The sequence below is a fragment of the Urocitellus parryii genome, chromosome 4 (genome assembly GCF_045843805.1).
Source record: "Urocitellus parryii isolate mUroPar1 chromosome 4, mUroPar1.hap1, whole genome shotgun sequence".
Lineage (NCBI taxonomy): Eukaryota > Metazoa > Chordata > Mammalia > Rodentia > Sciuridae > Urocitellus > Urocitellus parryii.
In genome coordinates, this window is record NC_135534.1 from 95,809,491 (window position 1) to 95,837,067 (window position 27,577).

The 27,577-nt window shown below is 34.8% G+C and overlaps 1 protein-coding gene across 1 annotated transcript in view; it reads left to right on the forward strand.

The window, feature by feature from the left end:
* Nucleotides 1-27,577, forward strand: part of Atm (ATM serine/threonine kinase) — a 166,204-nt gene that overhangs the window by 17,512 nt on the left and 121,115 nt on the right. The window contains exons 6-16 of the mRNA XM_026399043.2: nt 8,925-9,090; nt 10,969-11,207; nt 13,383-13,546; nt 15,242-15,411; nt 16,529-16,900; nt 17,934-18,128; nt 19,158-19,253; nt 20,264-20,489; nt 22,196-22,321; nt 23,114-23,239; nt 24,087-24,176. Of these exons, the coding sequence (XP_026254828.2) occupies nt 8,925-9,090; nt 10,969-11,207; nt 13,383-13,546; nt 15,242-15,411; nt 16,529-16,900; nt 17,934-18,128; nt 19,158-19,253; nt 20,264-20,489; nt 22,196-22,321; nt 23,114-23,239; nt 24,087-24,176 (1,970 nt within the window). The remainder of the gene's footprint in view (nt 1-8,924; nt 9,091-10,968; nt 11,208-13,382; nt 13,547-15,241; nt 15,412-16,528; nt 16,901-17,933; nt 18,129-19,157; nt 19,254-20,263; nt 20,490-22,195; nt 22,322-23,113; nt 23,240-24,086; nt 24,177-27,577) is intronic.

Here is a 27,577-nt window from a genome sequence, read left to right on the forward strand (position 1 = left end):
CTGTCTTCTAGGGCCAAGGTTCTTTTATCAATGCATTCTTATTTGTTACTGATGCCTTCAAGTGAATTTTTAATTTAATTGGTTGTGTCTTTCTTTCTTTTCTAGGAATTATTGATTTCTTCTATTTCTTTTCTTTTTTCTTTTTTTGTACCGGGAATTGAACCTAGGTGTGCTCAACCACTGAGCCACATCTTCAACCTTTTTTTATATTTTATGTTGAGACAGGGTCTTGCTGAATTGCTTAGGGCCTCACTTAGTCGTTGAAGCTGGCTTTGAACTTGTCATCCTCTTGCCTCAGCCTCCTGAGCCGCTGGTCTCTTCACTATTTCTATTTTTTTATTAAAATGGTCTTTTAATCTCCTGTAATTGCTCTCTTAATTCCTTCTTTATATTTTCTTATAATTAATTGAACATTTTAATAATCTGTTTTTTATACTCTTTTTCTGGGCTTTCACCCACCTCACTATCCATGGGATCCTTTATTAGCTGATTGTGGATTTTGGGAGACGGGGTGTTGTTTGCCTTGAGATCTTGGACTTGAACATCAAGTGAGATGTATTTCCTACTCCCTCCTTTTATGCGTGTCCTTTTGTGTGTAATTATCTTATTTGTTCTGGGACTTCTCTGTTTTTGATGTATGAGTACATGCCAAGGGGTGGGACCTGAGTTCCCTCTTTGATTGTACTTTTTGTGTCCTTGTTGTTGGTTTGGGGCTTTTGTCTCCCCACTTCTTTGCATTGGAGTAATGTCAGAGAATGTTTTGTTCAGCTGTAGACTCTAGACTGTGAACATTTATTGTCCCTGTAGTTTCAAAGGACCTCACAGAAGGAGGAGAAATAAACAATACACAGCATTAAAGTAAATACCCAGTTCCTAATATCTCCAACATTAATTCAGACCAGTATTCAGGAATGGTCAGTTCAGCAGTTGTCAATAGTAAAAATAATAACCATGAACTAGATCTGGCTTTAAATTGAAGAGTAGGTGCCAACTATATTTTTCACAGCAGCAGCGACTGTATTAGCATTAATGTTGGGGACAGGATTTATATAAGCCAATTAGTTCTCAAAAATACAGTTTATTAAGGAAAAGAAAATGTGTTGGAAAGTTAGAAGACAGTTTAAAAGTTCAAAAAGTGAATGGAGAGAATGTAGAAGAGATGTAGCAGGTGATGTTTATACAGAAGGAAGGAAAAAATAGAAGCAAAGTATTGGGAGAGAGGGCAAAACATGTACTTGTTTTTTTTTTCTTTTTTGCATTACAATTCTCATTACACATACATACCACAATTTTTCATATCTCTGTTTGTATATGAGTAGGTTGACACCCAATTTAAGTCTTCATACATGTACTTTGGATAATGATGTCCATCACATTCCACCATCCTTGCTAGTCCCCTACCTCCTCTCTTTCCCTCCCTCCCCTCATCCCTATCTAGCATCTACTCATCCCATGTTCCCCCTCTTTACCCCATTATGAGTCAGCCTCCTTATATCAGAGAAAACATTCAGCATTTGTTTTTTGGGGATTGGCTAACTTCACTTAGCATTATCTTTTCTAACTTCATCTATTTACTTGAAAATGCCATGATTTTATTCTATTTTATTGCTGCATAAAATTCCATTGTGTATATATGCCACATTTTTTTTATCCAGTCATCCACTGAAGGACATCTAGGTTGGCTCCACAGTTTAGCTATTGTGAATTGTGCTGCTATAAACATTGATATGGCTGTGTCACTATAGTGTGTTTTTTTTAAGTCCTTTGGGTATAGTCCGAGGAGAGGGATACCTGCGTGAAATGGTGATTCCATTCCCAGATTTCCAAGGAATCTCCATACTGCTTTCCAAATTGGCTACACCAATTTGCAGTCCCACCAGCAATGTATGAGTGTGCCTTTTTCCCCACATCCTCACCAACACTAATTGTTGTTTGTCTTCATAATAGCTACCATTCTGACTAGAGTGAGATGATATCTTAGAGTAGTTTTGATTTGCATTTCTCTGATTGCTAGACATGATGAGTGTTTTTTCATATATTTGTTGATTTGATTGTATATTCTGAGCAGTGTCTGTTCAGGTCCTTGGCCCATTTGTTGATTGGGTTATTAGTTTTTTTGGTGCTTAGTTTTTTGAGTTCTTTATCTACCCTAGAGATTAGTGCTCTATCTGATCTGTGAGGGGTAAAAATTTGCTCCCAGGATGTAGGCTCTTTTTCATCTCACAGATTGTTTCTTTTGGTAAGAAGAAACTTTTTAGTTTGAATCCATCCCATTTATTGATTCTTGGTTTTAATTCTTGCAGTATCAGAGTCTTATTAGGGAAGTTGGGGCCTAATCCCACACGATGAAGATTAGAGCCTACTTTTTCTTCTATTAGATGCAGAGTCTCTGGTTTAATTCCTAGGTGCTTGACCCATTTTGAGTTAAGTTTTGTGTTTGGTGAGAGAGATGGGTTTTATTTCTTTTTTTAAAAATTTCTCCATCTCCCTCTACCTCCAAGGCCTCCAATTGTAAGATCTGTGGGATCTAGAGGGATGTTTTAAAACTCAGTTGCCTCTTCACTTCAACACACACTTTTTTTTTAAGAGAGAGAGAATTTTTTTTTTAATATTTATTTTTTAGTTTTCGGCAGACACACAATATCTTTGTTTGTACGTGGTGCTGAGGATCGAACCTGGGCCGCACGCATGCCTGGCAAGCGCACTACCGCTTGAGCCACATCCCCAGCCCATGTTTTATTTCATTTTGTTGCATATGGATTTCCAAGTTTCCCAACACCATTTGTTGAAGAGGCTATTTTTTTCTCCAGTGCATGTTTTTAGCACCTTTGTCTAATATAAGATAGTTGTAATTTTGTGGGTTAGTCTCTGTGTCCTTTATTCTGTACCATTGGTCTACCAGTCTGTTTTGGTGCCAATACCATGCTGTTTTTATTACTATTCCTTTGTAGTATAGTTTAAGGTCTGGTATAGTGATGCCACCTGCTTTACTCTTCCTGCTAAGGATTGCTTTAGCTATTCTGGGTCTCTTCTTTTTCCAGATGAAGTTTATGATTGCTTTTTCTATTTCTATGAGGAATGACATTGGGATTTTGATTAGAATTGCATTAAATCTGTGTAGTGCTTTTGGTAGTATGGTCATTAGTAATGATAATATTAATTCTGCCTATCCACGAGCAAGGTAGATCTTTCCATCTTCTAAGGTCTTCTTTGATTTTTTTCTTTAGGGTTCTGTAGTTTTCATTGAATAGATCTTTCACCTTTTTCATTAAGTTGATTCCCAAGTATTGAAAGGGCAAAATTTCTAAGCTGCAAAGCCTGAATTAAAATGTAAAGGACCAGGTATTGTTAAGTTTCTATGCTACACTCAAAGCCTGAAATTCCTGTAGCTGTTAAGACAATTCCCGGGACTGCCCATTAGATAATCTCCCTTGACTACCTAGTTGTTTAACAACCCGGACCCGGAGCAGCTCAGCTTGTACGCACTCCGGGACCCTGTGCAGCTTGGCACGTAGGCATTCAGGACCCAAACCAGTCAGTTTGAATGTATCCCCTCCTTAGGATTGACCTATCACTCCCGCCCGACCTGTTCCCGCCAATGAATGTACTAATCATGTTTGAGAATTCCCGCGGTGTATGGTGATTTGTTAAAGGAGACTTGATGTATGTAAAGTCCTGCCCTCCCTAAAAAAGTGTACTTAAGCACTGCTCAACCCCTGCTTGGGGCTCTGGGCCACTCTCCCTTGTTGAGTGAACACGGAGCCCCAGCATGCTGGATCCCCAATAAACCCCCTTTTGCTGTTGCATGAGTCGGTCTCTTGGTGGTCTCTTCCCCTGTCGCTCGCCGGACCCTTACAGTATCTTATTTTTTTTTTTTTTTTGAGGTTATTGTGAATGGGGTAGTTTTCCTCATTTCCTTCTCAGAGGCTTTGTCACTGACATACAGAAATGCCTTTGATTTATGGGTGTTGATTTTATATCCTCCTACTTTGCTGAATTTATTTACTAGTTGTAGCAGTTTTCTCATGGAGTTTTTTGGGTCTTCTAAGTATAGAATCATATCGCCAGCAAATAGTGCTAATTTATGTTCTTCTTTTCCTATGCATATCCCTTTGATTTCTTTCATTTGTCTAATTGCTCTGGCCAGTGTTTCAAGAACTATGTTGAATAGAATTGGTAAAAGAGGGCATCCCTGTCTTGTTCCAGTTTTTAGAGGGAATGCCTTCAATTTTTCTCCATTTAGAATTATGTTGGCCTGAGGCTAAGCATAGATAGCCTTTACAGTGTTGAGATACGTTCCTGTTACCCCTGGTTTTTCTAGTGTTTGTAACATAAAGGGGTACTGTATTTTATCAAATGCTTTTTCTGCATCTATTGAGATGATCATATGATTCTTATCTTTAAGTCTATTGATGTGATGAATTACATTTATTGATTTTCATATGTTCAGCCACCCTTGCACCCTGGGATGAATCCCACTTGATCGTGGTGCACAATCTTTTTGATGTGTTTTTGTATTCAATTTGCCAGAATTTTATTGAGAATTTTTGCATGTATGTTCATTAGAGATATTGGTCTGAAGTTTTCTTTCTTTGATGTGTCTTTGCCTAGTTTTGGAATCAGGGTGATTTTGGCCTCATAGAATGAGTTTGAAATTACTGCCTCTTTTTCTATTTACTGAAATAAATTGAAGAGTATTGGTATTAGTTCTTCTTTAAAGGTAGAACTCGACTGTGTATCCATCCTGTCCTGGGCTTTTCTTGGTTGGTAAGCTTTTGATGATTTTTTCTATTTCCTCACTTGATATTCATCTGTTTAAATTGTGTATATCTTCCTGACTCAATCTGGGCAAATCATATGACTTAAGAAATTTGTCGATGCCTTTAATGTCTTCTATTTTATTGGAGTGTAAGATTTTCAAAATAAGAAAAAGAATTTTAAAAACCCCAAATCTTAAGAATGAAGGAACCATCTCCCCTGAAGTAGTCAAAATAGTTGGCCAGATTGGGAGGTCTCTATGTCCAACATTTTTTTTTTCCAATTCTTTCTGAGTTATATACTAACAAAGTGGGGAGTCAGAGTATTAACCCGGTCCTGTTTTTGTATTGCTCTCTGAGCTGCCAGTTGGACCACTCTAAGATGGAGGCCATTTGATATAAGACTCCAGCTTCCTTTCTCACCTGTGTGAAGTGGGGTGGGTTAGGACAAACTGTCAGTTGATATTTTGTCCTTTTGGACCAGTTTGGTGTACTCCCAATGTAAAGTTTCTGCTGAGTTCTGTGAAGGGAGTTGCCAAAGGTAGAGCTATTATCTAATCAGGCCTCAGGGGCTTTCTTAGACAGTGCCTGCCTTGGAGAGAGTAGATCAACCTGCCCCTAGGGCGAGACAGTAGCTGGCCTCTTATGCTGGTCTGGTTCTCAGAAGCCTTCTTAGAAATCAATCTGCTTTCCAAATTGGCGGCACCAATTTGCAGTCCCACCAGCAATGTACAAGTGTACCCTTTTCCCCACATCCTCCCCAGCACTTGTTGTTTGACTTCATAATGGCTGCCAATCTTACTGGAGTGAGATGGTATCTTAGGGTGGTTTTGATTTGCATTTCTCTGACTGCTAGAGATGGTGAGCATTTTTTCATGTACTTGTTGATTGATTGTATGTCCTCCTCTGAGAAGTGTCTGTTCAGGTCCTTGGCCCATTTGTTGATTGGGTTATTGTCTTATTGTTTAATTTTTTGAGTTCTTTGTATACTCTGGATATTAGGGCTCTATCTGAAGTGTGAGGAGTAAAAATTTGTTCCCAGGATGTAGGCTCCCTATTTACCTCTTTTATTGTTTCTCTTGCTGACCCAGTTATTCCCCTTCTCGGACTATTCCCTAAAGACCTTAAAAGAGCGTACTATAGGGATACTGCTACAACGATGTTCATAGCAGCACAATTCACAATAGCTAGACTGTGGAACCAACCTAGATGCCCTTCAATAGATGAATGGATTGAAAAAAATGTGGCATTTATACACAATGGAGTACTACTCAGCACTAAAAAATGACAAAATCATGGCATTTGCTGGGAAATGGATGGCACTAGAGCAGATTATGCTAAGTGAAGCTAGCCAATCCCTAAAAAACAAATGCCAAATGTCATCTTTGATATAAGGAGAGCAACTAAGAACAGCAGGGAGGAAGAGCATGAGAAGAAGATCACCATTAAACAGTGACGAGAGGGGGGAGGGAAAGAAAGAGAGAAGGAAAATTGTATGGTAAAGGAAGGAGACCCTCATGGTTATACGAAATTACATATAAGAGGAAGTGAGGGGAAAGGGGAAAAAATGAGAGAGAAATGAATTACAGTAGATGGGGTAGAGAGAGAAGATGGGAGGGGAGGGGAAGGGAGGGGAGGGGGGATAGTAGAGGATAGGAAGGGCAGCAGAATACAACAGTATGTAAATACAAGCAGTATGTAAAAAACTGGATGTGGAACCGATATGAATCTGCAATATGTATATGGGGTAAAAATGGGAGTTCATAATCTGCTTGAATCAAATGTATGAAATATGATGTCAAGAGCTTTGTAATGTTTTGAACAACTAATAATAAAAAAAATTAAAAAAAATCAATCTGGAACAGGGGGAGCCAGTCCTCCACTCACTGCTGCTCACAAGCACAGTCATCGCAGGGTTAGTCCTTGAGTGTGTTCACACTCAATTGCTCATTCTTCTGCCCAGCTTTAGCTGGTCACATGAGTGCTGCCAGACACAAAGGAGAAGTGAGTGGGACTCACCTTTGTCTTCCAGTTGAACCCCCCTGGGTACGGTCCACACCCTACCTGTTTTACTCAGGTTCCTTCAGGCCCAGCCTAAGTAGACTATATATGCTTTTTGGGATATTGTGGTCATGTTTGTTTTTTTCTGTGTGTCTGTGTCTGTCAATCACAATGCCTGCATGCTTGTCCCATACAGGGCTCCTGCCTCAGCTGTCCTAGGCCACTAGAGGTATAGAGATGCTTTTTAAGCACCAGGGAGCTCAGTGCAGCTACTGGATCAGTGATGATTCGGCAACTTTTGTTTTGTTTTGGGGTACCTGGGATTGAACCCAACAGCACTTACCACTGAGCCACATCCTGGACCCTATTTTATTATTATTATTTTTTGTATTTTATTTAGAGACAGGGTCTCATTGCGTTGCTTAGCACATTGCTTTTGCTGAGGCTGGCTTTGATCTCAAGATCCTCCTGCCTCAGCCTCCCAAATTGCTGGGATTATAAGCTTAGGTCACTTCGCCTGGTTTTGGCAACCTTTTTTTTCTTTTTTATTCTAATTTGTTATATATGATAGCAGACTGCATTACAATTCATATGACACACATGGAGCACAATTATTCGTATCTCTGATTGTACACAAAGTATTTTCACACCATTCCTGTCTTCATACATGTACTTAGGGTAATGATGTCCATCTCATTCTACCATCTTTCCTAACCCCATCCCCCCTCCCTTCCCCTCCCACCACTTGCCCCATCTAAAGTTCCTCCATTCCTCCCATGCTCCCCCTCTGAACCCCACTATGAATTAGCCCCCTTATATCAGAGAAAACATTCGTCATTTGGTTTTGGGGGATTGGCTAACTTCATTTAACATTATCTTCTCCAGCTCCATCCATTTACCTGCAAATGCCATAATTTTATTCTCTTTTATTGCTGAGTAATATTCCATTGTGTTTATATACACCACATTTTCTTTATCCATTCATCTACTGAAGGGCATCTAGTTTGGTTCCACAGTTTAGCTATTGTGAATCGTGCTACTATAAACATTGATGTGGCTGTGTCCCTATTGTATGCTGTTTTTAAGTCCTTTGTGTATAGACCAAGGAGTGGGATAGCTGGGTCAGATGGTATTGCATTCCCTCTTTTCCAAGGAATCTCAATACTGCTTTCCATATTGGCTGCACCAATTTGCAGTCCCACCAGGAATGTATGAGTGTGTGAAAAAGGAAAAGCCAACACTGCAACCCAATAAAAGGTATTTATTGGGTTTCTCCAGAAAACGACAGATTTTCTTGCAGGCCAATCATTTATAAAAGGCCAGGATTTCTCTCAGCCTACTGTTTTCACTTGTGTCAAATGTTCCTCTTCATGTTGTTTTTGGGACTGGGAATCTGAAGCAGAAAGGAAAAGACTGCTGTCATTTTATGAGGCATAAACTCTTTATTCTTTGATCAAGAATGCCTTGTGCCCAGTTAATTCTCCTCCTTCCAAAAAGAATCTCATGTCATTTGTCAGCATCCATGAAAATGCCATGTTGTTTAATAGGTTATAAATAGATTAAAATCTAAACCTTCATAGTTCATGAATTATTTGCATATATTATTAATCAAACAGCATTAATATAAAACCAAAACTGTGGAGTGTGTACTTTGTCAAATGTGCTTTATGCATAGATCAAGGAACATGGGCTTAGAGAAGTTAGGTAACTTATCTGAAGTCTGTCTCTTAAACTAGTGCTTTTACACTAAATACTGATTGAGTACTTTTAGACTGTTGAATATAAATTAGAAAAATTTTTAATTGTTTTCCTTATGTTAGATTATGAGATATTTCTACTGAATTGTGACATTTAACATATTTGCTTTGATTTTTTTTTTTGGAAATAATCGGTTCCAGGTGTGGTGCTGTACTTGCAATCCCAGTGACTCAGGAAGGTGAGGCAGGAGAATCTCCAGTTTGAGTCTAACCTCAACAACTTAGTGAGACTCTTGTCAATAAAAAAATAAAAAGGACTAGAGATGTGTAGCACAGTGATAAAGCACCGCTAGGTTTGATCCTCAATATTGAAAAATAAAAATAATAATGGTAGTATCATTCATATGTGTGTGTGTGTGTATGTGTGTGAGTATAAATAAATAAATAATGTGTTTTGTTTTTGTTTTAGAATTATTCTCTGTGTACTTCAGGCTGTACCTCAAACCTTCCCAAGAAATTAATAGAGTTTTAGTGGCTAGAATAATTCATGCTGTTACCAAAGGATGCTGTTCACAAACTGATGGATTAAATTCTAAATTTTTAGATTCTTTCTCCAAGGCTGTTCAGTATGCAAGGTAATTTAATTTCTTTTTGTGTTGGCTTTTTAAATTTGTGTGTGTGTCTTATGTTAAATATAGTAAATAAAACTACTGCCTTTTAAAAATGATTATTTTGATTCTATAAATTTGTGGAGTATAATGTTATAATTTAATACATACATGCAGTATATAATGATCAAATCTGGGTAGTTAACATTTCCATTTCCTTATACATTAAATTTTGTTTTACTCATACGTATTCTTAGGTTACTGTGTGATATTTCGGTACATGTAAGAAACTAGATTCATTTTTTACCTGTTCAAAAATAAACTCAGAGTGGATCAAAGGGAAACATAAAGGAAACATTGGTAAAGCAAACAGTTTTAAAATTTTTTGAGTAGATCCCAAAAGCAGAAATAGACAAAAGAGGGCTATGTTAACTAAGAAGACTCTGCCCAACAATCAATAGACAACCTATAGAAAGGGAAAACTTTTTTTAAAAAAAAATTATTTATTTATTTTTTATCTGTTTAACTTAATTGTATATGACAGCAAAATGCATTTCAATTCATTGTACAGAAATGGAAAGCAACATTTCAATTGTCTGGTTGTGTATCGTACAGTTATACATGTACCTAGGCTAATGATGTCCATCTCATTCTACCATCTTTCTTGCTCTCATAATAGAAAGGAAAAACTTTTTTTTTTTTTTTTGCATTTGACAAAGGATTAATATCTAGAATAGAAAAAGAACTTAAAAACTCAACAAAAATACAAAAAACTGGGCAAAGGACTTGAATTGAATACTTCTCAAAAGAAGAAATTCAGGAGCCAGCATATTAATGAGAGATGCTCAGCCTCATCAGCTGTTGGGAAAATGCAAGTCAAAACCACTGCAAGATATCATTTCATCTCCTTTAGAAGACCTATTTTTATTTTATTATTTTTTTTGGATATGGGGGATTGAACTCTGGGGCACTCAACCACTGAGCCACATCCGCAGCCCAGTTTTGTATTTTGTTTAGAGACAGAGTCTCACTGAGTTGCATAGGGCCTCCCTATTACTGAGGCTTGCTTTGAACTCCCGATGCTCCTGCCTCAGTCTCCCGAGTTGCTGGGATTGAAGGTGTGCTCTACCGCGCCCAGCAAAAGAACTGTTTTTAAACATGCAAAAATATTAAAAAATTATGGCAGGGGTTTTGAGAAAAGAAAACTTTCATGCTTTGTTGGTGGGAAGGTAAAATACTATCTTTTAAATAATGCATTGAACCATTGTAACAAAATCAGTAGATTCCTGAAGACTCAGAGCGAACACTCACTGAATTTAACTCAGTATGTGGAACATTAATATTAAGTGGGATATCTGTCCTGTTAGAATAATGAATCTAGGAAAGTTAAATATCCTCCAAATAATTTTATCTTTTCCATTTTGACGATAGATGTAGTATATTGAAAATAAAGTAAACATATATTTTGGAAGTTTTAATATACATTTGTTTGGTATTATCCAGTTTATAATGTGAAATGTTTTATAAATGGTAACTATTACAGATCACTTTGTATATTTTAGGCAATTTCAGCAGCAGAGAGATCTAACAGAAGTGATCATTTAGCACTGAATAAGAACCAGTTTTTGTTATTGTATTGTGTAATGCTGTTGTGATTTTTTTTTTAATGGAGTTTTGTTATATTGGTCTTAAACTTGTGGACTCAACTGATATTTTAACCTCAGCTTCCCAAGTAGCTGGAACTACAGGTACATGCCACTGTGCCTGGCTGTCTCATCAGTTTTGAATCTAAAACTATTGTTTGAAAATTAGATTTTTTTTAACTTGAAGCTTTATAACTATTTTTAGTATATGTAGTTTGTTCCCCCATTTTACCAAGTTTAATTTTTTTGTGTTCTGACACAGACAAGAAAAGAGTTCTGCAGGTCTTGGTCATATCTTAGCAGCCCTTATTATCTTTCTCAAATCCTTGGCTGTCAACTTCCGAATTCAAGTATGTGAATTAGGAGATGAAATTCTGCCTACCTTACTTTATGTTTGGACTCAACATAGATCTAATGATTCCTTAAAAGAAGTAATTATTGAATTATTTCAACTGCAAATTTATATCCATCATCCAAAAGGAGCCAAAATCCAGGAAAAAGGTATAAAGGCAATTTTTACTGTTTTGAATTTAATTCCTCATTAAAACATAGAGGCTTAAGTATGACATCAGTATTCTGTAGGAGGATTTGATCTTCCTCTGGATTTCTCTGCTTGATAATGTGATTAACCTTTAGAATGTCAGATACATTTTTAGAATTTGAATCAGTAGTAACAACTTATATCATGCCTTTCCATTTGTTCAATACAATGTTGGATATTATGAGGAATACAAACAAATATAAGACCTTTCCTATTTTGTCTTAGGAGCTGATTATACAATAGTACTTAGGTACTAAGAGGTAGCACAGAATTTAGAGAAAGCAGGATCTTACTCATATGTTGCTTTTTTTGTGGCACCTAGGATTCAACCAGGGGTGCTTTACCACTGAGCTACATCCCCATCTTTCTTTTTTATTTTAAGATAGGGTTTAAGTTTCCCAGTCTGGCCTTGATCTTGAGATCTTCCTTCCTCTGCCTCCTTAATTGCTGGAAATGCAGGTGTGCACCACCACACCCAGCTCACGTATTGCTTTTAGTTATCGGCAGACACATCATCTTTGTTTGTTTGTGGTAGTGAGGATCGAACCCGGGCCGCACACATGCCAGGCAAGCGCACTACCACTTGAGCCACATCCCCAGCCCACGTATTGCTTTTATTAGAAGATAAACAGTGAAAGCAGCCAGTCAGATTATTCATTTTCCAAGGAAGTTATGTACATACTACTTTCACAGTAATGAGTTAGAAATGCATCACTGTCCTCCCTGGTTTTTTTTGCATTTATCTTCTAACAAGGAAGTATTGCTCAGATGGTGTGATTCTCTTCAGTAGATCAGAATTTCATCTGGTGGAACTGGAGCTGAGTGAGCTCACTTATGTCCCATCTGTGATTGCCTTTGGGTTTTTTAAAGAGAGAGGGGAGAGAGAGAGAGAGAGAGAGAGAGAATTTTTAAAATTTATTTTTTAGTTCTCGGCGGACACAACATCTTTGTTGGTATGTGGTGCTGAGGATCGAGCCCAGGCCGCACGCATGCTAGGCGAGCGCGCTACTGCTTGAGCCACATCCCCAGCCCCTGCCTTTGGGTTTATAGTAGCCTTTGGATTAATTCATCATGGCTAGTATATGACTTCATTAAGGTGGCATGTCACATTGGGTATTAATAGCCCCCACAGTAGGGAAATTATTATAGCCACTCTTTGTTAGACTAGCTGTATGCATTTCATGGGCTTTTCTAGTATATGTATTTAGATATATGTTTAGAATATGAAACCACCTGAAGTTAAAAGAATGGTGATTTTTTTCATAGTTTTGCCTCTTCTTTTAATATTTATTTTTTAGTTGTAGTTGGACACAATATCTTTATTTCACTTATTTATTTTTATGTGGTGCTGAGAATGGAACCCAAGGTCTTGGGTGTGCGAGGCGAGTGCTCTACCACTGAGTCACAACCTCAGCCCAAGTTTTGTCTCTCTTACCTAGTTGTCACCAGTATGATGATGAGGCTTATTAGGAAATGTTAGTACATGTTTAGGGTATTAGTTAACTGCATTTTTTTAGGGTGATTTGTAAATTGGTAGGGTAATGAGGCTGCTATAAATGCTAATGTAGTTTCAGACTACATTGATAAATTTTATGGTTTCTTATTTGTGGGAAATAATAGCCCTTTTGTTCCTCATATTGGTCAGAACACAGTTGGAATATTACATTTACTAGACCCTGTTGACTCCATCATCACCATTGTAAGAGAGACATAAGTTTACTTGTTTCTTGGAAAACATGACTGAGATGTTGAGAATAACCACCCCAAAGGGATAACATGTCATTTATATATTAGTTGAAGAAACTGGTAATATTTTAGGAAAAAAGAAACACATAAGATCTTTATGTAAAAGAGGAAACATTAGTTGTATTTGGCTTTGGGATGGGGGGAGAATACATTTTAAAAGGTGGATCAGAAAATGGAAGAAACTTCAATACCATTGACTGAGGGTAGAATGTATGCTGTTAGGAAGTAGAACAACATGTCAAGGATATTGTCAGAGGAGTTATTAGTACTGAATAGAAGATTGGACCAGTTGTCTTCTAATGTTTGATGAAACTTAATAATGTATAATTTTGTGGGGGATGGCAGTGCAAATAGAGTATGTAAATTACGTTTTAATGTTTTTATTATAGGTGCTTATGAATCAATAAAATGGCGAAGTATTTTAGATAACTTATATGAACTTCTAGTGAATGAGATAAATCAAATAGGAAGTAGAGGAAAATATTCTTCCGGATCTCGTAATATTGCTGTCAAGGAAAATTTGATTGAATTAATGGCAGATGTTTGTCACCAGGTATAGTAAATCTTGTCATATTTTGAAATTTCCTGTTTATTTTCCTTTTGATGTTTTATTTTATTTTATTTTATTTTATTTTTTAGTTTTAGTTGGACACAAACCTTTATTCTATTTATTTTTATGTGGTGCTGAGGATTGAACCCAGTGCCTTGCACATGCTAGACGAGCACTCTACTGCTGAGTCCCAGCCCCAGTCCTTTGATGGTTTTTTTTAAACTCTGTGCTATCATAAAAAGCCTATAAAATTACTCTGTACATATAATCATTTCTTTCAAAATGTACATATATGTATATGTAATGTTTATGTAACATAAGTGTATATTCAGTGTCCATATGTAAATGTATATGTACATTTAGATTTAGTTGGACACATCTTTATTTCATGTATGAAATGTATGAATGTATATGTAATGTATGTATACATTTTTGGAATTACTCTTCTAAGTTAAAAGATAACTCTTGCACATATGGGTTTAATAAAACCATTAAAACTAATAATGGAATTTCCCTTTTTTGGAGGGGTACTGGGGATTAAACTCGGGGGCACTTGACCACTGGGCCACATCCCCAGCCCTATTTTGTATTTTATTTAGAGACAGGGTCTCTCTGAGTTGCTTAGTGCGTTGCTTTTGCTGAAACTGGATTTGAACTTGCCATCCACCTGCCTCAGCCTCCTGAGCTACTGGTATTACAGGCATGTGCCACCACACCTGGCTTCCATTTTTAAAAGATTATCTATAGGAAATAACATGGCCCTATTCCCAATTTTTTCGTTTGTTGTTAAATTAGAATTCACTTAGCATAAAGGTCAGTTTTAATGTGTATGTTTCAGTGGTCATTAGTAATTTTAGTGTTACAAAGTCATGACCACTATTTGTTCCAGAATATTTTCATCACCCCCCCCAAAAAGAAACCTCATACCTGTTAGCATTTAGTTCCAATTCTTGTTGTTGTTTTTTAATATCTTTATTTATTTATTTATTTATTAAGTGGTGCTGAGGATCCAACCCAGAGCCTCACAAGTGCTAGGAAGCGCTCTACCGCTGAGCCACAACCCCAGCCCTCCACTCCTTAATTTATCTTAGCCTCTGGGAACCAACCATAATCTACTTCCAGTGTCTGTGCTTTGCCTGTTTTGGGCATTCCGTAGAAAATGAATCCTGTGTGATATGTGATCTTTTGTGTCTGGCTTCCCTCCTTTAGCATTTCATACCATGAATCAGTACTTCATTCCTTTTTATGCCTGAATAATATTTAATTGTATTGGGAATACTGTTTTGTGTATGCATTCATTAGTTGGTGACCTAATATTTCATTAGTAAAACTTTTTTCCTAGAGATTTGGTTAACATGTGACGTTTTTATTTCACTCTGTCAAATATTTTATTAATGGTAAGTTTATAATTCCTTCGAAAATAAGTTTTTGCTTTACTTGATGATTTCATGCTTGATTTCTTGATGCTTGTAATAAATGTATCCAGAAATACCTAATAACTAATATATTACATTTTCTAAAAATGTCATTACTGTTGTGCAAAATGTTTGTTTCTTACTGTTATCAGTTTTATATATTCCCATAACTTAATTATTCTTGCTTTTAGTTCCCTGTATTTTTGTTTGAAAAGAATTTTTTCCCAAATGAAATATTAAAAATAATAGCAGTGGAAAATGTAGGTTTATTTTTATTTTATAGGTTTTTAATGAAGATACCAGATCCTTGGAGATTTCTCAGTCTTACACTACTTCACAAAGAGAATCTAGAGATTACAGTACACCTTGCAAAAGAAGGAAAATAGAACTAGGCTGGGAAGTAATAAAAGATTATCTTCAGAAATCACAAAATGATTTTGATCTTGTGCCTTGGTAAATATCGTCTTTTTCTCATTCAGTACCATTTCAGTCTCATTTTTTCTCCAAAACCTCCAACAAAATCATTTTATCTCATTGGTCAGAACTAAGTCATTTGTCTACTCCCAAACCAATTATTAGCAATGGGAAATGTGGTTGCCATGACAGGTTGAGGTTAATCATTAATGGCTTGTCTCCTGGGGCCAGGGGCAGAGCCACCTTTCTTAAACTTACAGACATAGCAAGTTCTAAGAAGTGGGGTACTGGAATGATAGGCAATCAATTGTTTTCTGCCTTAAGGAATTCACTGAGTTGTACATCTTAACAGGGAAAGACTTTGGTATGCATACCACCTTCCTATAGAATTAGATTAGGAAGGAATTAAAAATACTCTTCAGAAATCATAATAATTTTGACCTTATGTCATATCAGTTATTTTTCTTTCTTTATCATCTTTATTCTCATATTGCATTTGCAGATATTTAAATAATTGTGGAATTCTGTGGAGTCACAGAATATCCAGAAGTGTTAAATAACATGCCCTAGGACATTTATAAACTTAAGATTATAGTTAGACTTGTGAGCAATGTACCTTTGATTTTAACTATTTTGATGGAATGTTTAAATACAATTGAATTGTGAGAAAAAGGTATATTATTTTGATATACTTGTTGCTTAAGTTTGTGCTATTTTATAGTTGAAGGTACTTATTTCAGTTCTTTACTCTGTCTTTCCAGTCAAGAGTTTTTTTATTGAGTACCTGCTATATGCTAACTATTAACTATTAAGTTGTCAGTCTTCCTACCATTTTAGGAGGTAGGACCTACTAAATATTAACAGCCATTTTATTTTTTATAACTTTATTTATTTTTATGTGGTGCTGAGGATCGAACCCATTGAGGGCCTCTTATGGACTAGGCAAGCGCTCTACCACTGAGCCACAGCCCCAGTCCTAACAGCGATTTTATTTTGGAAACAGAATAGAAATTTTGAAGGTGATGCTTTAATTAAGATATTAGAAGGATATCATGTTAGTATACTTACGTATTTTCTTTTAGCTTGCTAATGGGATTGAAATATTTTCAGATTACTTTTTTCCCCCTTTCTTAGTCTTTTTACATTTTTCTTTTAGGCTACAGATCACAACTCAGTTAATATCAAAGTACCCTGCAAGTTTACCTAACTGTGAAATATCTCCGTTACTAATGATACTATACCAGCTTCTGCCTCAACAGCGACGTGGGGAACGCACACCATATGTTTTAAGATGCCTTATCGAAGTTGCATTGTGTCAAGGCAAGAAATCAAACCTAGAAAGCTCTCAAAAATCAGATTTAGTGAAGCTCTGGATTAAAATTTGGTCTATTACACTTCGGGGTATCAGTACCGAACAAATGCAGACTGAAAACTTTGGCCTACTTGGAGCCATTATTCAAGGTAATTTAGTTGAGGTTGACAGAGAATTCTGGAAGTTATTTACTGGATCAGCCTGCAAACCTTCTGGGTAAGTTTAATATGCACTTCATCGGTTTTACAAACACACACACACAATCTTGATCATATAAATAGTTTATTATTTTACTTAAACATTTGTATTCTTTTTAAAGATGCTTTTGTTGTTTGGCCAGGAAGACTTAATTTATAATTGTGAATATAGTTTTTCTGATGTGAAGAGTTACTAAGGCTAATTTTAAAGAGATTCTTTAAAGAATTATAGAGATTACATTGCTTTTATTGTAGTTTACAGTTATTTATTCAGTATTCATGAACCATATTTTTTGTAGTACTGCATACTGTTACTATAGAGAGTTTTTCTTTTTAGAGCATTATAATTATATATAGTTTGGGGGTTCATTTTGACAAAATCATACATGCAAGAGATTTGATTTTAATCCCATTTCCCGCCCCCCGCCTCACTTTCCCCTTTCTCCCTTCCTCCTTTTTCCCCCCTTAACTCTACTGATGTTCCTTTCACTCCTTTATTTATTTTGTTTTGATTCGTACTTTCTACATATACAAAAAGGTGGCATTCCCTTTGGTACATTTATATATATATAGATATATATAATATCTATATCTACATTTATATCTATATCTATATCTATATATATATATATCAGGATTTTGTTAAATTCATTCCATATTTCTTCCTCCCTCCCTCCCTTCTTCTTGTTCTCTTCCTTCTACTCCACTGATCTTTCTGTATCTTTATGATATTGAATCCCCTCCTCCACTGCCTTCTTTCCCTTCCTTTGCTCTAACTTCCACATATGAGAGAAAACATCCAACTCTTGATTTTCTGAGTCTGATTTATTTCACTTAGTATGATTTTTTACCATTTCCTTAGAGAGCGTTTTTATCAAGACTCTCCTCAAATGTTCCTAGACTTTTTATGCCACTTTTTTTTAACTGAATGTACATGATTGCCATGTGCCTGGCACTGTCCTGAGTATTGCAGGCACAGTTGTAAATGAGATAGACAAGCTGTCTGCCCCTCACAGAGGTTACTTTTAACAGTTGTCTTTGCTTCTTTGTAGTCCTTCAGTATGCTGTTTGACTTTGGCACTGACCAACAGCATAGTTCCAGAAACAGTAAAAAAGGGAACAGAACAAAATATATATGATGTAAATAGAAGTTTTACTTTAAAGGAATCAATAATGAGGTGGCTGTTATTTTATCAGTTAGAAGATGACTTAGAAGACAATACAGAATTGCCCCCAATTCTTCAGAGGTAATTTTGGCTTCTCACATACGGTTTGTTTTTTCTTTGTTTTGTTTTATAAGGTTTACTTTACTTATTTGATCCCAGGTGGATTTATTTTATGATAATGCAGAATTTCCCAGTATTTGGCTTAAACATTATACATTCTCTTTGTTTTTACTATGTTCTGTGACTTTGTGCCTGGATCATTTCTGTAAAGGTCATCTCACTGTGAGAATATGGGGAATATATACATAATTCTTTTTAATAATTTTAACTGATATATTTAAATTGTACATATTTATGGGGTACCATGTAATGTTTTGATATCTGGGTGCAATGTATATTGTTCAGATCAGGGAAAGCATATCTACTCCAAATAGTTATCATTTCTTTATAGTGAACACATTCAAAATGTAAAAAAATTATACAGCACATTATCATTATCTGAATTCACCCTAATATGCCACAAATTCTTTCTCCTTTAAATTAGTACCTGTTAACTACCCTTTCTCACCACATATATATTTTTTGTGTATTTATGTTTCTTTGTGATCTTCTGTAAATAGGTCCACTTTCTGACTTAATGTGGGTCCTTAATCCATCATCATGAGAGTATATTCTGGGTGAAGTTTGTTAAATTAAAGGAAAGAAGAAACAAGAGAAAGACAAAATAGGACTTAAGTCTTAGTATGGGGGAATAGAGCAGCTTGTTCACTTAACCCTTACACATGTTGATTTGAACTTAATGACTGGAGTGCAGACCTCTAGATCCTAATGTTTTGATTTTATTTTATAACCTTTTGTTTACTTTAGAAATGATCTTTAAAAATTAGATACGACTCTGCTTCCAAGCAATTTGGGAAGCAATAGGAACATAATGTGTATCCTCTTTAAATTCTCCTTTCAGATATTAAAAGATTCACTACAGAAGAAAACAGTTTTAATTTAGGATCCAAATGTTAGAAATAAAAATTGATAGCTGAACATGGATGTTAAAGAATTTTTTAAAATGGTTTTTGGTCTTTTAATATAAAAACTTTTCATTTTTCTTGTTAGTAATTTTCCTCATCTCATCCTGGAGAAAATTCTTGTGAGTCTTACAATGAAAAACTGTAAAGCTGTAATGAATTTGTTTCAAAGTGCACCAGAATGGTATGTTATCTGTAGAATTATTTTTAACTACAAAAATAATAATTATAGTGGGGTAGTGACTTTATCTTATTAATTATGACCTAAATTCATCAAGTAAAAAAAAAAAAAACACAGCTATTAGGGAAAATGTTTTTGTAATTTAGTGGTTATAATCTATGTTCTGTAGCTTCAGATCAAGATAATTATTTTCTAATGCTGTATAGTGTAACATGACAAGTGTCATTGAAAAAAATTGAATTGTGTTGGGAAATGAGGAACATAAAATTTATATGAACTGAGTTTTTAGGTGTGACCCATTTTTTTTATGTCACATAAAATGTTAGCTTTAAAAACTAAAAGCAATTGAAAATAAAAATAAACAAAAACTTGTTTTTATTTAATTGACTGTTGTCATTGCAATTGAAAATGACTCACTGGCATGAAGACTCCTAATTTTTCAAAAGAGTATAAGATTAAAAAAATCCTATAATTTGGAGATATCAAAATTGAAAAAAATGCTGTTTTTCTTTTTGATATTTTTTTAATTGGCCATTGAAATTGTAACTTGGATTTCTTTTGTCTACCTGTTAGTAAAATTTGCTACCAAATAATTTAATATGTAGGTATCAAAGACCAAAAAGGAAAACCATTTAAACTCTTAACCTTTAATTTGTTACAAGTGATCTTTAAGTGATATAGATTCTGGGTTCATGTCTTTGTCCTTGCCACTATCCCTCATTTTCCTCTTCCACAGACATAGTACTGAGGAATTTAACTCAGGGTCTTAATGAACGTTTGGCAAATGCTTTGTCACTGAAATACATACTCTGCTCCTTTAATTTTTTTTTTTTTTTAAACTTTGAGACAGTCTCCCTCAGTTGCCTAAGCTGGCCTCAAACTTGCCATCCTAGTCAACTGAGGCATGTCCCACCACACCAGCCTTATGTTAATATTTTAATATGAAAAGCATTGATAATTTATAGAGAGAAAGTATTAGGTAATTTGGTTATAAAGATCTCATTCTCTTGAAGTGAGCAACACCAGAAATGTAAAGAAGAGCCTTCATTCTCAGAAGTAGAACAACTGTTTCTTCAAACAACTTTTGACAAGATGGATTTTTTAACTGTTGTGGAGGAATATGCTGTAGAAAAGTATCAATCCAGTATTGGCTTTTCTGTTCATCAAAACCTCAAGGAATCATTGGATCGCTATCTTCTGGGGTTATCAGAAAGGCTTCTTAATAGTTACTCATCTGAGGTGAGACTTTTAGAAAAAGAACTAAAGCCTGTATATTAATTCAACTTTTGTAGACTGTTAATGAGGAAAAATATGAGTAGAAAAAGGCACTAAAGGTGGTGATAGGCTTGGTTTTAAAAGCAAAATGTCAAGACATGGCAACGTTTAGGGAAAACAATATGAAAAAAAGAAAACTGAAAAATAATTTTGAGTACATCTCTTGTACCAGGAATTCTGATAGACATGAAACAATTTTTTTGGTTAGGTTAATGTGGAATATGAAAGGCTGGAGCAGAAGAATTACATGATGAAACAAACCTCTCAATGGAAATGAGAGTGACATTACATTAACAGAAGGCAACCTTATTTATTGTTTGTTTGTTCTTTGTTGTTGTTTTTGTGGTGCTGAGGTAAACACAGGGCCTTGTATATACTAGCAAGCACTTTATCACTGAACTACATCCCCAGCCCCACAAAAGACACAATTTAAACAAATCTGTTAGATTTTGGTGCCATTGGAAGTGGAAGGAATGATTAAGAATGGTAATAAGTGGACTGGCAATTGACCAGTTTTTAAAGTTCATTTGGGAATTTTTCAGATTTCCTTTTTACTTAAAAGAATCTCTGGCTAGGGACATAGCTCATTTGGTAGACTGCTTGCCTTGCAAGCCAAGGCCCTGGGTTCAATCCCCAACATCAAACAAAACAAAACAAAACAAAAAAAACAGCCCTCAACTTCATATGTATTGTTTGTTCTCTTGTCAAAATTCCCTTTTTTTTCAACTTGAAATGAATTTCTCAATAATCCACATGTTCAAATCCTTACTAAAGCCTTTTTTTTTAACAAAAAACTAAGGCATAAAAAATTTTCATATTACTTGATATTTCAGTTTTTAAATGGCACTTACTATCATCTTTATACCAAGGATATTTATATATGTTTTATACACAGATTTATCTTAAACTATACCATAATTTCATAAAGGGTATATATTTTTATTAGTGTTTCTGCCTTCTGCAATGCCTTGTTAAGTGAAAATGATTAAAAAAAATTGTTGAGTAAAGTAAAACCTGTGAGCTACTCAAAGGAGTGAATTCAGTAGTCAGGTTTGTTTTAAGATTACGACCTGAAGAACCAACAAGGACAGTGTGCCTGTTTCCCCTGTCTTATTTATCTTTAATTACTGACTTTCTTCTATATCATTGTATTCACTTTCATTACAAAGTAATTTTAGTTTTGTATGTTTTCCCCTAGAATGCCATTTCCTACAATTTTGGAACAAAAAAATCTGAAAATTGTATTTTTCTGTGCAGCCTATGCACTCTTATGTTATTTTATAAAATTGTGTAAATGTATCTACCAGCAAAAATATATTCCACTAGTTTGTGGAATCTAAAAGGCAGAATAAGGTTGTGGTTCTTCGGAAGTTTAAACTGTCTTTTTACTATCTCTTTGTATAAATCTAATTTCTGCCACTTTAAGGAGAGATATCCTCCTTAGCACTAGGAGATACTTAAGCCATTTTTGTTGATAATCCGGATTATCATAACTCTGTAGTGATCTTCCAGGTATTTCTAAAGATGTTCAGAACATTTCACCTTTAACTCAGCTGAAATTTTGTTCCTTCATATGTACACAAAACTTGGCTCTCACAAAGTAATTCCAGAATATTCAGAATTATTTATGAAATTCATTTTTAAAAAATGTTTTTCTGGTTTATTTTAAGATTACAAATTCAGAAATACTAGTCCGGTGTTCAAGTCTTTTGGTGGGTGTTCTTGGCTGCTATTGTTATACTGGTATAGTATCTGAAGAGGAAGCACATAAATCAGAATTATTCCAGAAAGCCAAGGTAGGAAAATTTATGCTAAAGTTTTAGATAAATTTGAATTTCTTGATAAAATTGTTACATACAGTAAAATTTTATGCAGATTGAGCATCCCTAATCTGAATTGCTTCAACACCTGAAGATTTTTGAGTGCTAACATAACAAATAGAGAATTCCACATCTGAAATAGGCACATAACACATACTTGTACAAGATTACCTTTAGGTCATGTGTATGGTCTATGAAATAGATGAATTTTATGTTTAGACTTAGATCTCATCTTCAGATATTTTATTACATATATGCAAATACTAGAAAACCTTAAAAAATTTGAACTATGAAACCCTTCTTATCCCAAGCATTTTGAATAAGAGATACTCACCTGTATTTCTTTCATTTATGCAGTCTGAAAAGCAATGATACTGTCCTTCCTTGAGATTTAAAATTTTTATAAGCCACCATAAATATAATAAGTTAAATAATCTCACATTAAAATTTATTTTTATATATGCTTTTAAAAGTTTTCCCTATAATGATTTGTCCCAAAGAATCCTTCATTAAAGGTATTAATCAACTAGGCTCTAAGCTTTTGTTTGGTCTCTGTACCACTCTGTGGTACAATTTGCAGTGAGAAAAGGATATGATATTTGTCAACATTTTAGTTGTTCATAATTTATAATTTTATTGTATGACCATGTGCAGCAGCTGAAAACATTTAATTTTTGACCCTTAAGTGAAACTTTGAAAAGTAATACTAAAGTATAATTTTAACTGGAATTTGTATTTTTTTTTTTTTTTTTTTACTGTTCTTAATAGTCTCTAATGCAGTGTGCAGGAGAAAGTATCTCTCTGTTTAAAAATAAGACAAGTGAAGAATCTAGAATTGGTACATTGAGAAATATGATACATCTTTGTATAAGTTGCTTGTGTAACTGTACCAAGGTAAGCCATTCTTCCTTGGTAGTATATCCTGTTCATGGGATAGGTTTCTTGGTGCTGCTGGTGTGGTTTTTTGGTCCATTCATAAGTTTATAAACTGATTTAAAATTAAATGGAATGCTAAAGAAAGGAAATATACAGAGAAATAAATAAATATTTAACCTGAGTTTATAATGAAACTAATTTCATTATTTCAGGAAAGTTGCTGAGATTGTCTTGCCACTTTTATATATTACTACATAGATGAATTTTTTGTTGCTAACATATTTTCATTCATTTAATAACAATTTGCCCACAAGTATGTAATGTGTATAACACTGTACTTGAGTTAATGAGATAAATTAACTCCAGTGCAAACATTACTTTCTTTTACCCAGATAATCTTACATAAATTTGATAGAGAATGTTACTATATAATTGTTGTTTTGATTTGGAGCAGGCTTGTGTAGTAGTTGAGCCAGGCCAGAGTGTTGATAATAATTGGAAACATCTTTGAGAGCTAATAGATGAGCGTAAGTCAGTATTATTAACATAACATTATTGGTTTTGTGATGTATATTATTCAGCATTTTGATATAAATAGGGAAGGAGAAAAGTGAAAAAATAAATTCTGGCCTATAATTGTCACTTACTTAGGTTTGGAATCAATAGGTGATACTTTAATGTTGTTTAAACCAATGAAAGAAATTTGATAAAGTTATTATTACTCTAAGAAAAGAGGTTAATATTTTTGAAACAACTTGTATGTTGAGCTAATAATGAGCTCTTTACCTAAATTTTATTTACAATAAAGAACATATTATTGCCAAGAATAATTGTTTTTATTCTTTGTGGTTTGTCTCAATTACAGCAGAATCCAAGTAAGATTGTATCAGTTTTGTTCCTACGATTGTTAACGTCAAAGCTGATGAATGACATTGCAGAAATTTGTAAAAGTTTAGTAAGTATACTTTGTTATAAGCATATTTCATTTCTAAGATGACTTTTGTAATTGAAATATCAAATAGGGATACATTTCACAATGTATAACAACTTACATTTTTATAAATGTAAATATATAAATATATATATTTATGAATGTAAATGTTATATAAGTTGTAACTTTAATAAATTAAAGTTATTTGGCTTGGGGAGAACCAAATTGCCTCTTAATACCTTGTTTTCCTCTTAATATCAATACATAGGATAGTTCCTGGGTTTTAGTTTCCCAATAAAAAATAGACTGAAAAATTGGGGACTAATCATCCAGGCTCATAACTATTTCTGTGTGACAGTACAACAAAATTCAACATAATTCTGTCATCCTTAAAAAACTGACAAAATATTGCCAAACCGGCAACATGTTTTTATTGTGATATTTTTCTTCTTCTGTACAAATGGGCTTGTACTTACACTGTATCTTCTCTATTGACTGAAACAATGCCTCTGCACATCATAGATACTTGAATATCTATTAAGTGGAAAAATATTCATTTAAAGGATATAGGATAAATTCTAGTTAGGGACTTGCTTGTTCAAAAGTAATGTGAATTTTACTTTTTGTTTTTTGAGATAGGATCTCTGTATGTTGCCCAGGCTTACCTAAAATTCCTGAGCTCAAGCTATCTTCCTCAGCCTTCTGAGTAGGTAGAAGTATAGATGTTTCAGGTGTACTCCACACGACTATACATGAGCTGGATTTTATTTAATTTTTTGGTACTGGGGATTTAAGTAAGGGGCACTCAACCCTTGAGCCACATCCCCAGCCCTATTTTTTATTTTTTTATTGATTTAAAAAAAATAAAATAAATGACAGTAGAATGCATTACAATGCTTATTACACATATACAGCACAATTTTTCGTATCTCTGGTTATATAAAGTATGTTGACACCAATTCATGTCTTCATACATGTACTTTGGATAATGATGTCTATCACATTCCACCATCCTTGCTAACTTCCTGTCCCCTCTCTTTCCCTCCCTCCCCTCTGCCCTATCTAGAGTTCCTCTATTCCTCCCATGCTCCCCCTCCCTACCCCACTATGAATCAGCCTTCTTATGTCAAACAAAACATTCAGCATTTGTTTTTTGGGGATTGGCAAACTTTTCCAATGCCTTCCATTTACGTGCAAATGCCATGATTTTGTTCTCTTTTATTGCTGAGTAAAAGTCCCTTGTGTATATATGCCACATTTTTTTTTTATCCATTCATCTACTGAAAGGCATCTAGATTGGCTCCACAGTTTAGCTATTGTGAGTTGTGCTGCTATAAACATTGATATGCCTGTGTCCCTGTAGTATGCTGTTTTTAAGTCCTTTGGTATAGTCCGAGGAGAGGGATAGCTATGTCAGGTGGTTTCATTCCCAGATTTCCAAGGAATCTCTATACTGCTTTCCATATTGCCTGAACTAATTTGCAGTCCCACCAGCATTGTATGAGTGTAGCTTTTCCACACATCCTCGCCAATACTTGTTATTGTTTGTCTTCATAATGACTGCCATTCTGACTGAAGTGAGATGGTATCTTAGAGTAGTTTTGATTTGCATTTCTCTGATTGCTAGACATGATGAGTGTTTTTTCATATATTTGTTGATTTGATTGTATATCCTCTTCTGAGAAGTGTCTGTTCAGGTCCTTAGCCCATTAGTTGATTGAGTTATTTGTTTTTTTTCAGTGCTTAGCTTTTTGAGTTCTTTATATACCCCAGAGATTAGTGCTCTATCTGATGTGTGAGGGGTAAAAATTTCCTCTCTAGAAGTAGGCTCTCTGTTCACCTCACAGATTATTTCTTTTGGTGAGAAGAAACTTTAGTTTGAATCCATCCCATTTTTGATTCTTGGTTTTAATTTTTGCAGTTTCAGAGTCTTATGAAGGAAATTGGGGCCTAATCCCACATGATGAAGATTAGGGTCTCTGGTTTAATTCCTAGATCCTTGATCCATTTTGAGTTACCTTTGTGCATGGTGAGAGATAGGGATTCAATTTCATTTTGTTGCATATGGATTTCCAGTTTTCCCAGCACCATTTGTTGAAGATGCTATCTTTTCTCCAGTGCATGTTTTTAGCACCTTTGTCTAATATAAGATAGTTGTAATTTTGTGGGTTAGACTCTGTGTCCTCTATTCTGTACCAATTGGTCTACCTGCCTATTTTGGTGCCAGTACCATGCTGTTTTTGTTTCTATTGCTATGTAGTATACTTTAAAGTCTGGTATAGGGATACCACCTGTTTTACTCTTCCTGCTAAAGATTGCTTTAGCTATTCTGGGTCTCTTCTTTTTCCAGATGAAATTTATGATTGCTTTTTCTATTTCTATGAGGAATGACATTGGGATTTTGATCGGAATTGCATTAAATCTGTATAGTGCTTTTGGTAGTATAGTCATTTTGATAACATTAATTATGCCTATCCAGTTGCAAAGTATATCTTTTCATCTTCTAAGGTCTTCTTTGATTTTTTTCTTTAGGGTTCTATAGTTTTCATTGTATAGATCTTTCATCTGTTTCGTTAAGTTGATTCTCAAGGTTTTTTTTGTTTTGTTTTTTGATGTTATTGTGAATGGGGTAGTTTTTCTCATTTCCGTCTCAGGGGCTTTGTCACTGACATACAGAAATGCCTTTGATTTATGGGTGTTGATTTTATATCCTGCTACTTTGCTGAATTCATTTACTAGTTCTAGCAGTTTTCTGGTTGAACTTTTTGGGTCTTCTAGGTATAGAATCACATCATCAACAAATAGTGCTAATTTAAGTTCTTCTTTTCCTATACATATCCCTTTAATTTCTTTCATCTGTCCAATTGCTCTGGCCAGTATTTCAAGAACTTTGTAAATAGAAGTGGTGAAAGAGGGCATCCCTGTCTTGTTCCAGTTTTTAGTGGGAATTCCTATAATTATTCTTCATTCAGAATTATGTTGGCCTGAGGCTTAGCATAGATAGCCTTAAAGATGTTGAGATATGTTCTTGTTACCCCTAGTTTTTCTAATGTTTTGAACATAAAGGGGTGCTGTATTTTGTCAAATGCTTTTTCTGTGTCTATTGAGATGATCATATGATTCTTATCTTTAAGTCTATTAATTTGATGAATTACATTTATTGATTTCTGTATGTTGAACCATCCTTGTATCCTGGGATGAATCCCACTTGTCATGGTGCATGATGTTTTGGAATTTGATTTGCTAGAATTTTATTGATAATTTTTGCATCTATTTTCATTAGAGATATTGGCCTGAAGTTTTTTTTCTTCGATGTATCTTTGCCTGGTTTTAGGGTCAGGATGTATTGGCCTCATAGAATGAGTTGGAAGTGCTGCCTCTTTTTCTATTTCCTGAAATAAATTGAAGAGTATTGGTATTAGTTC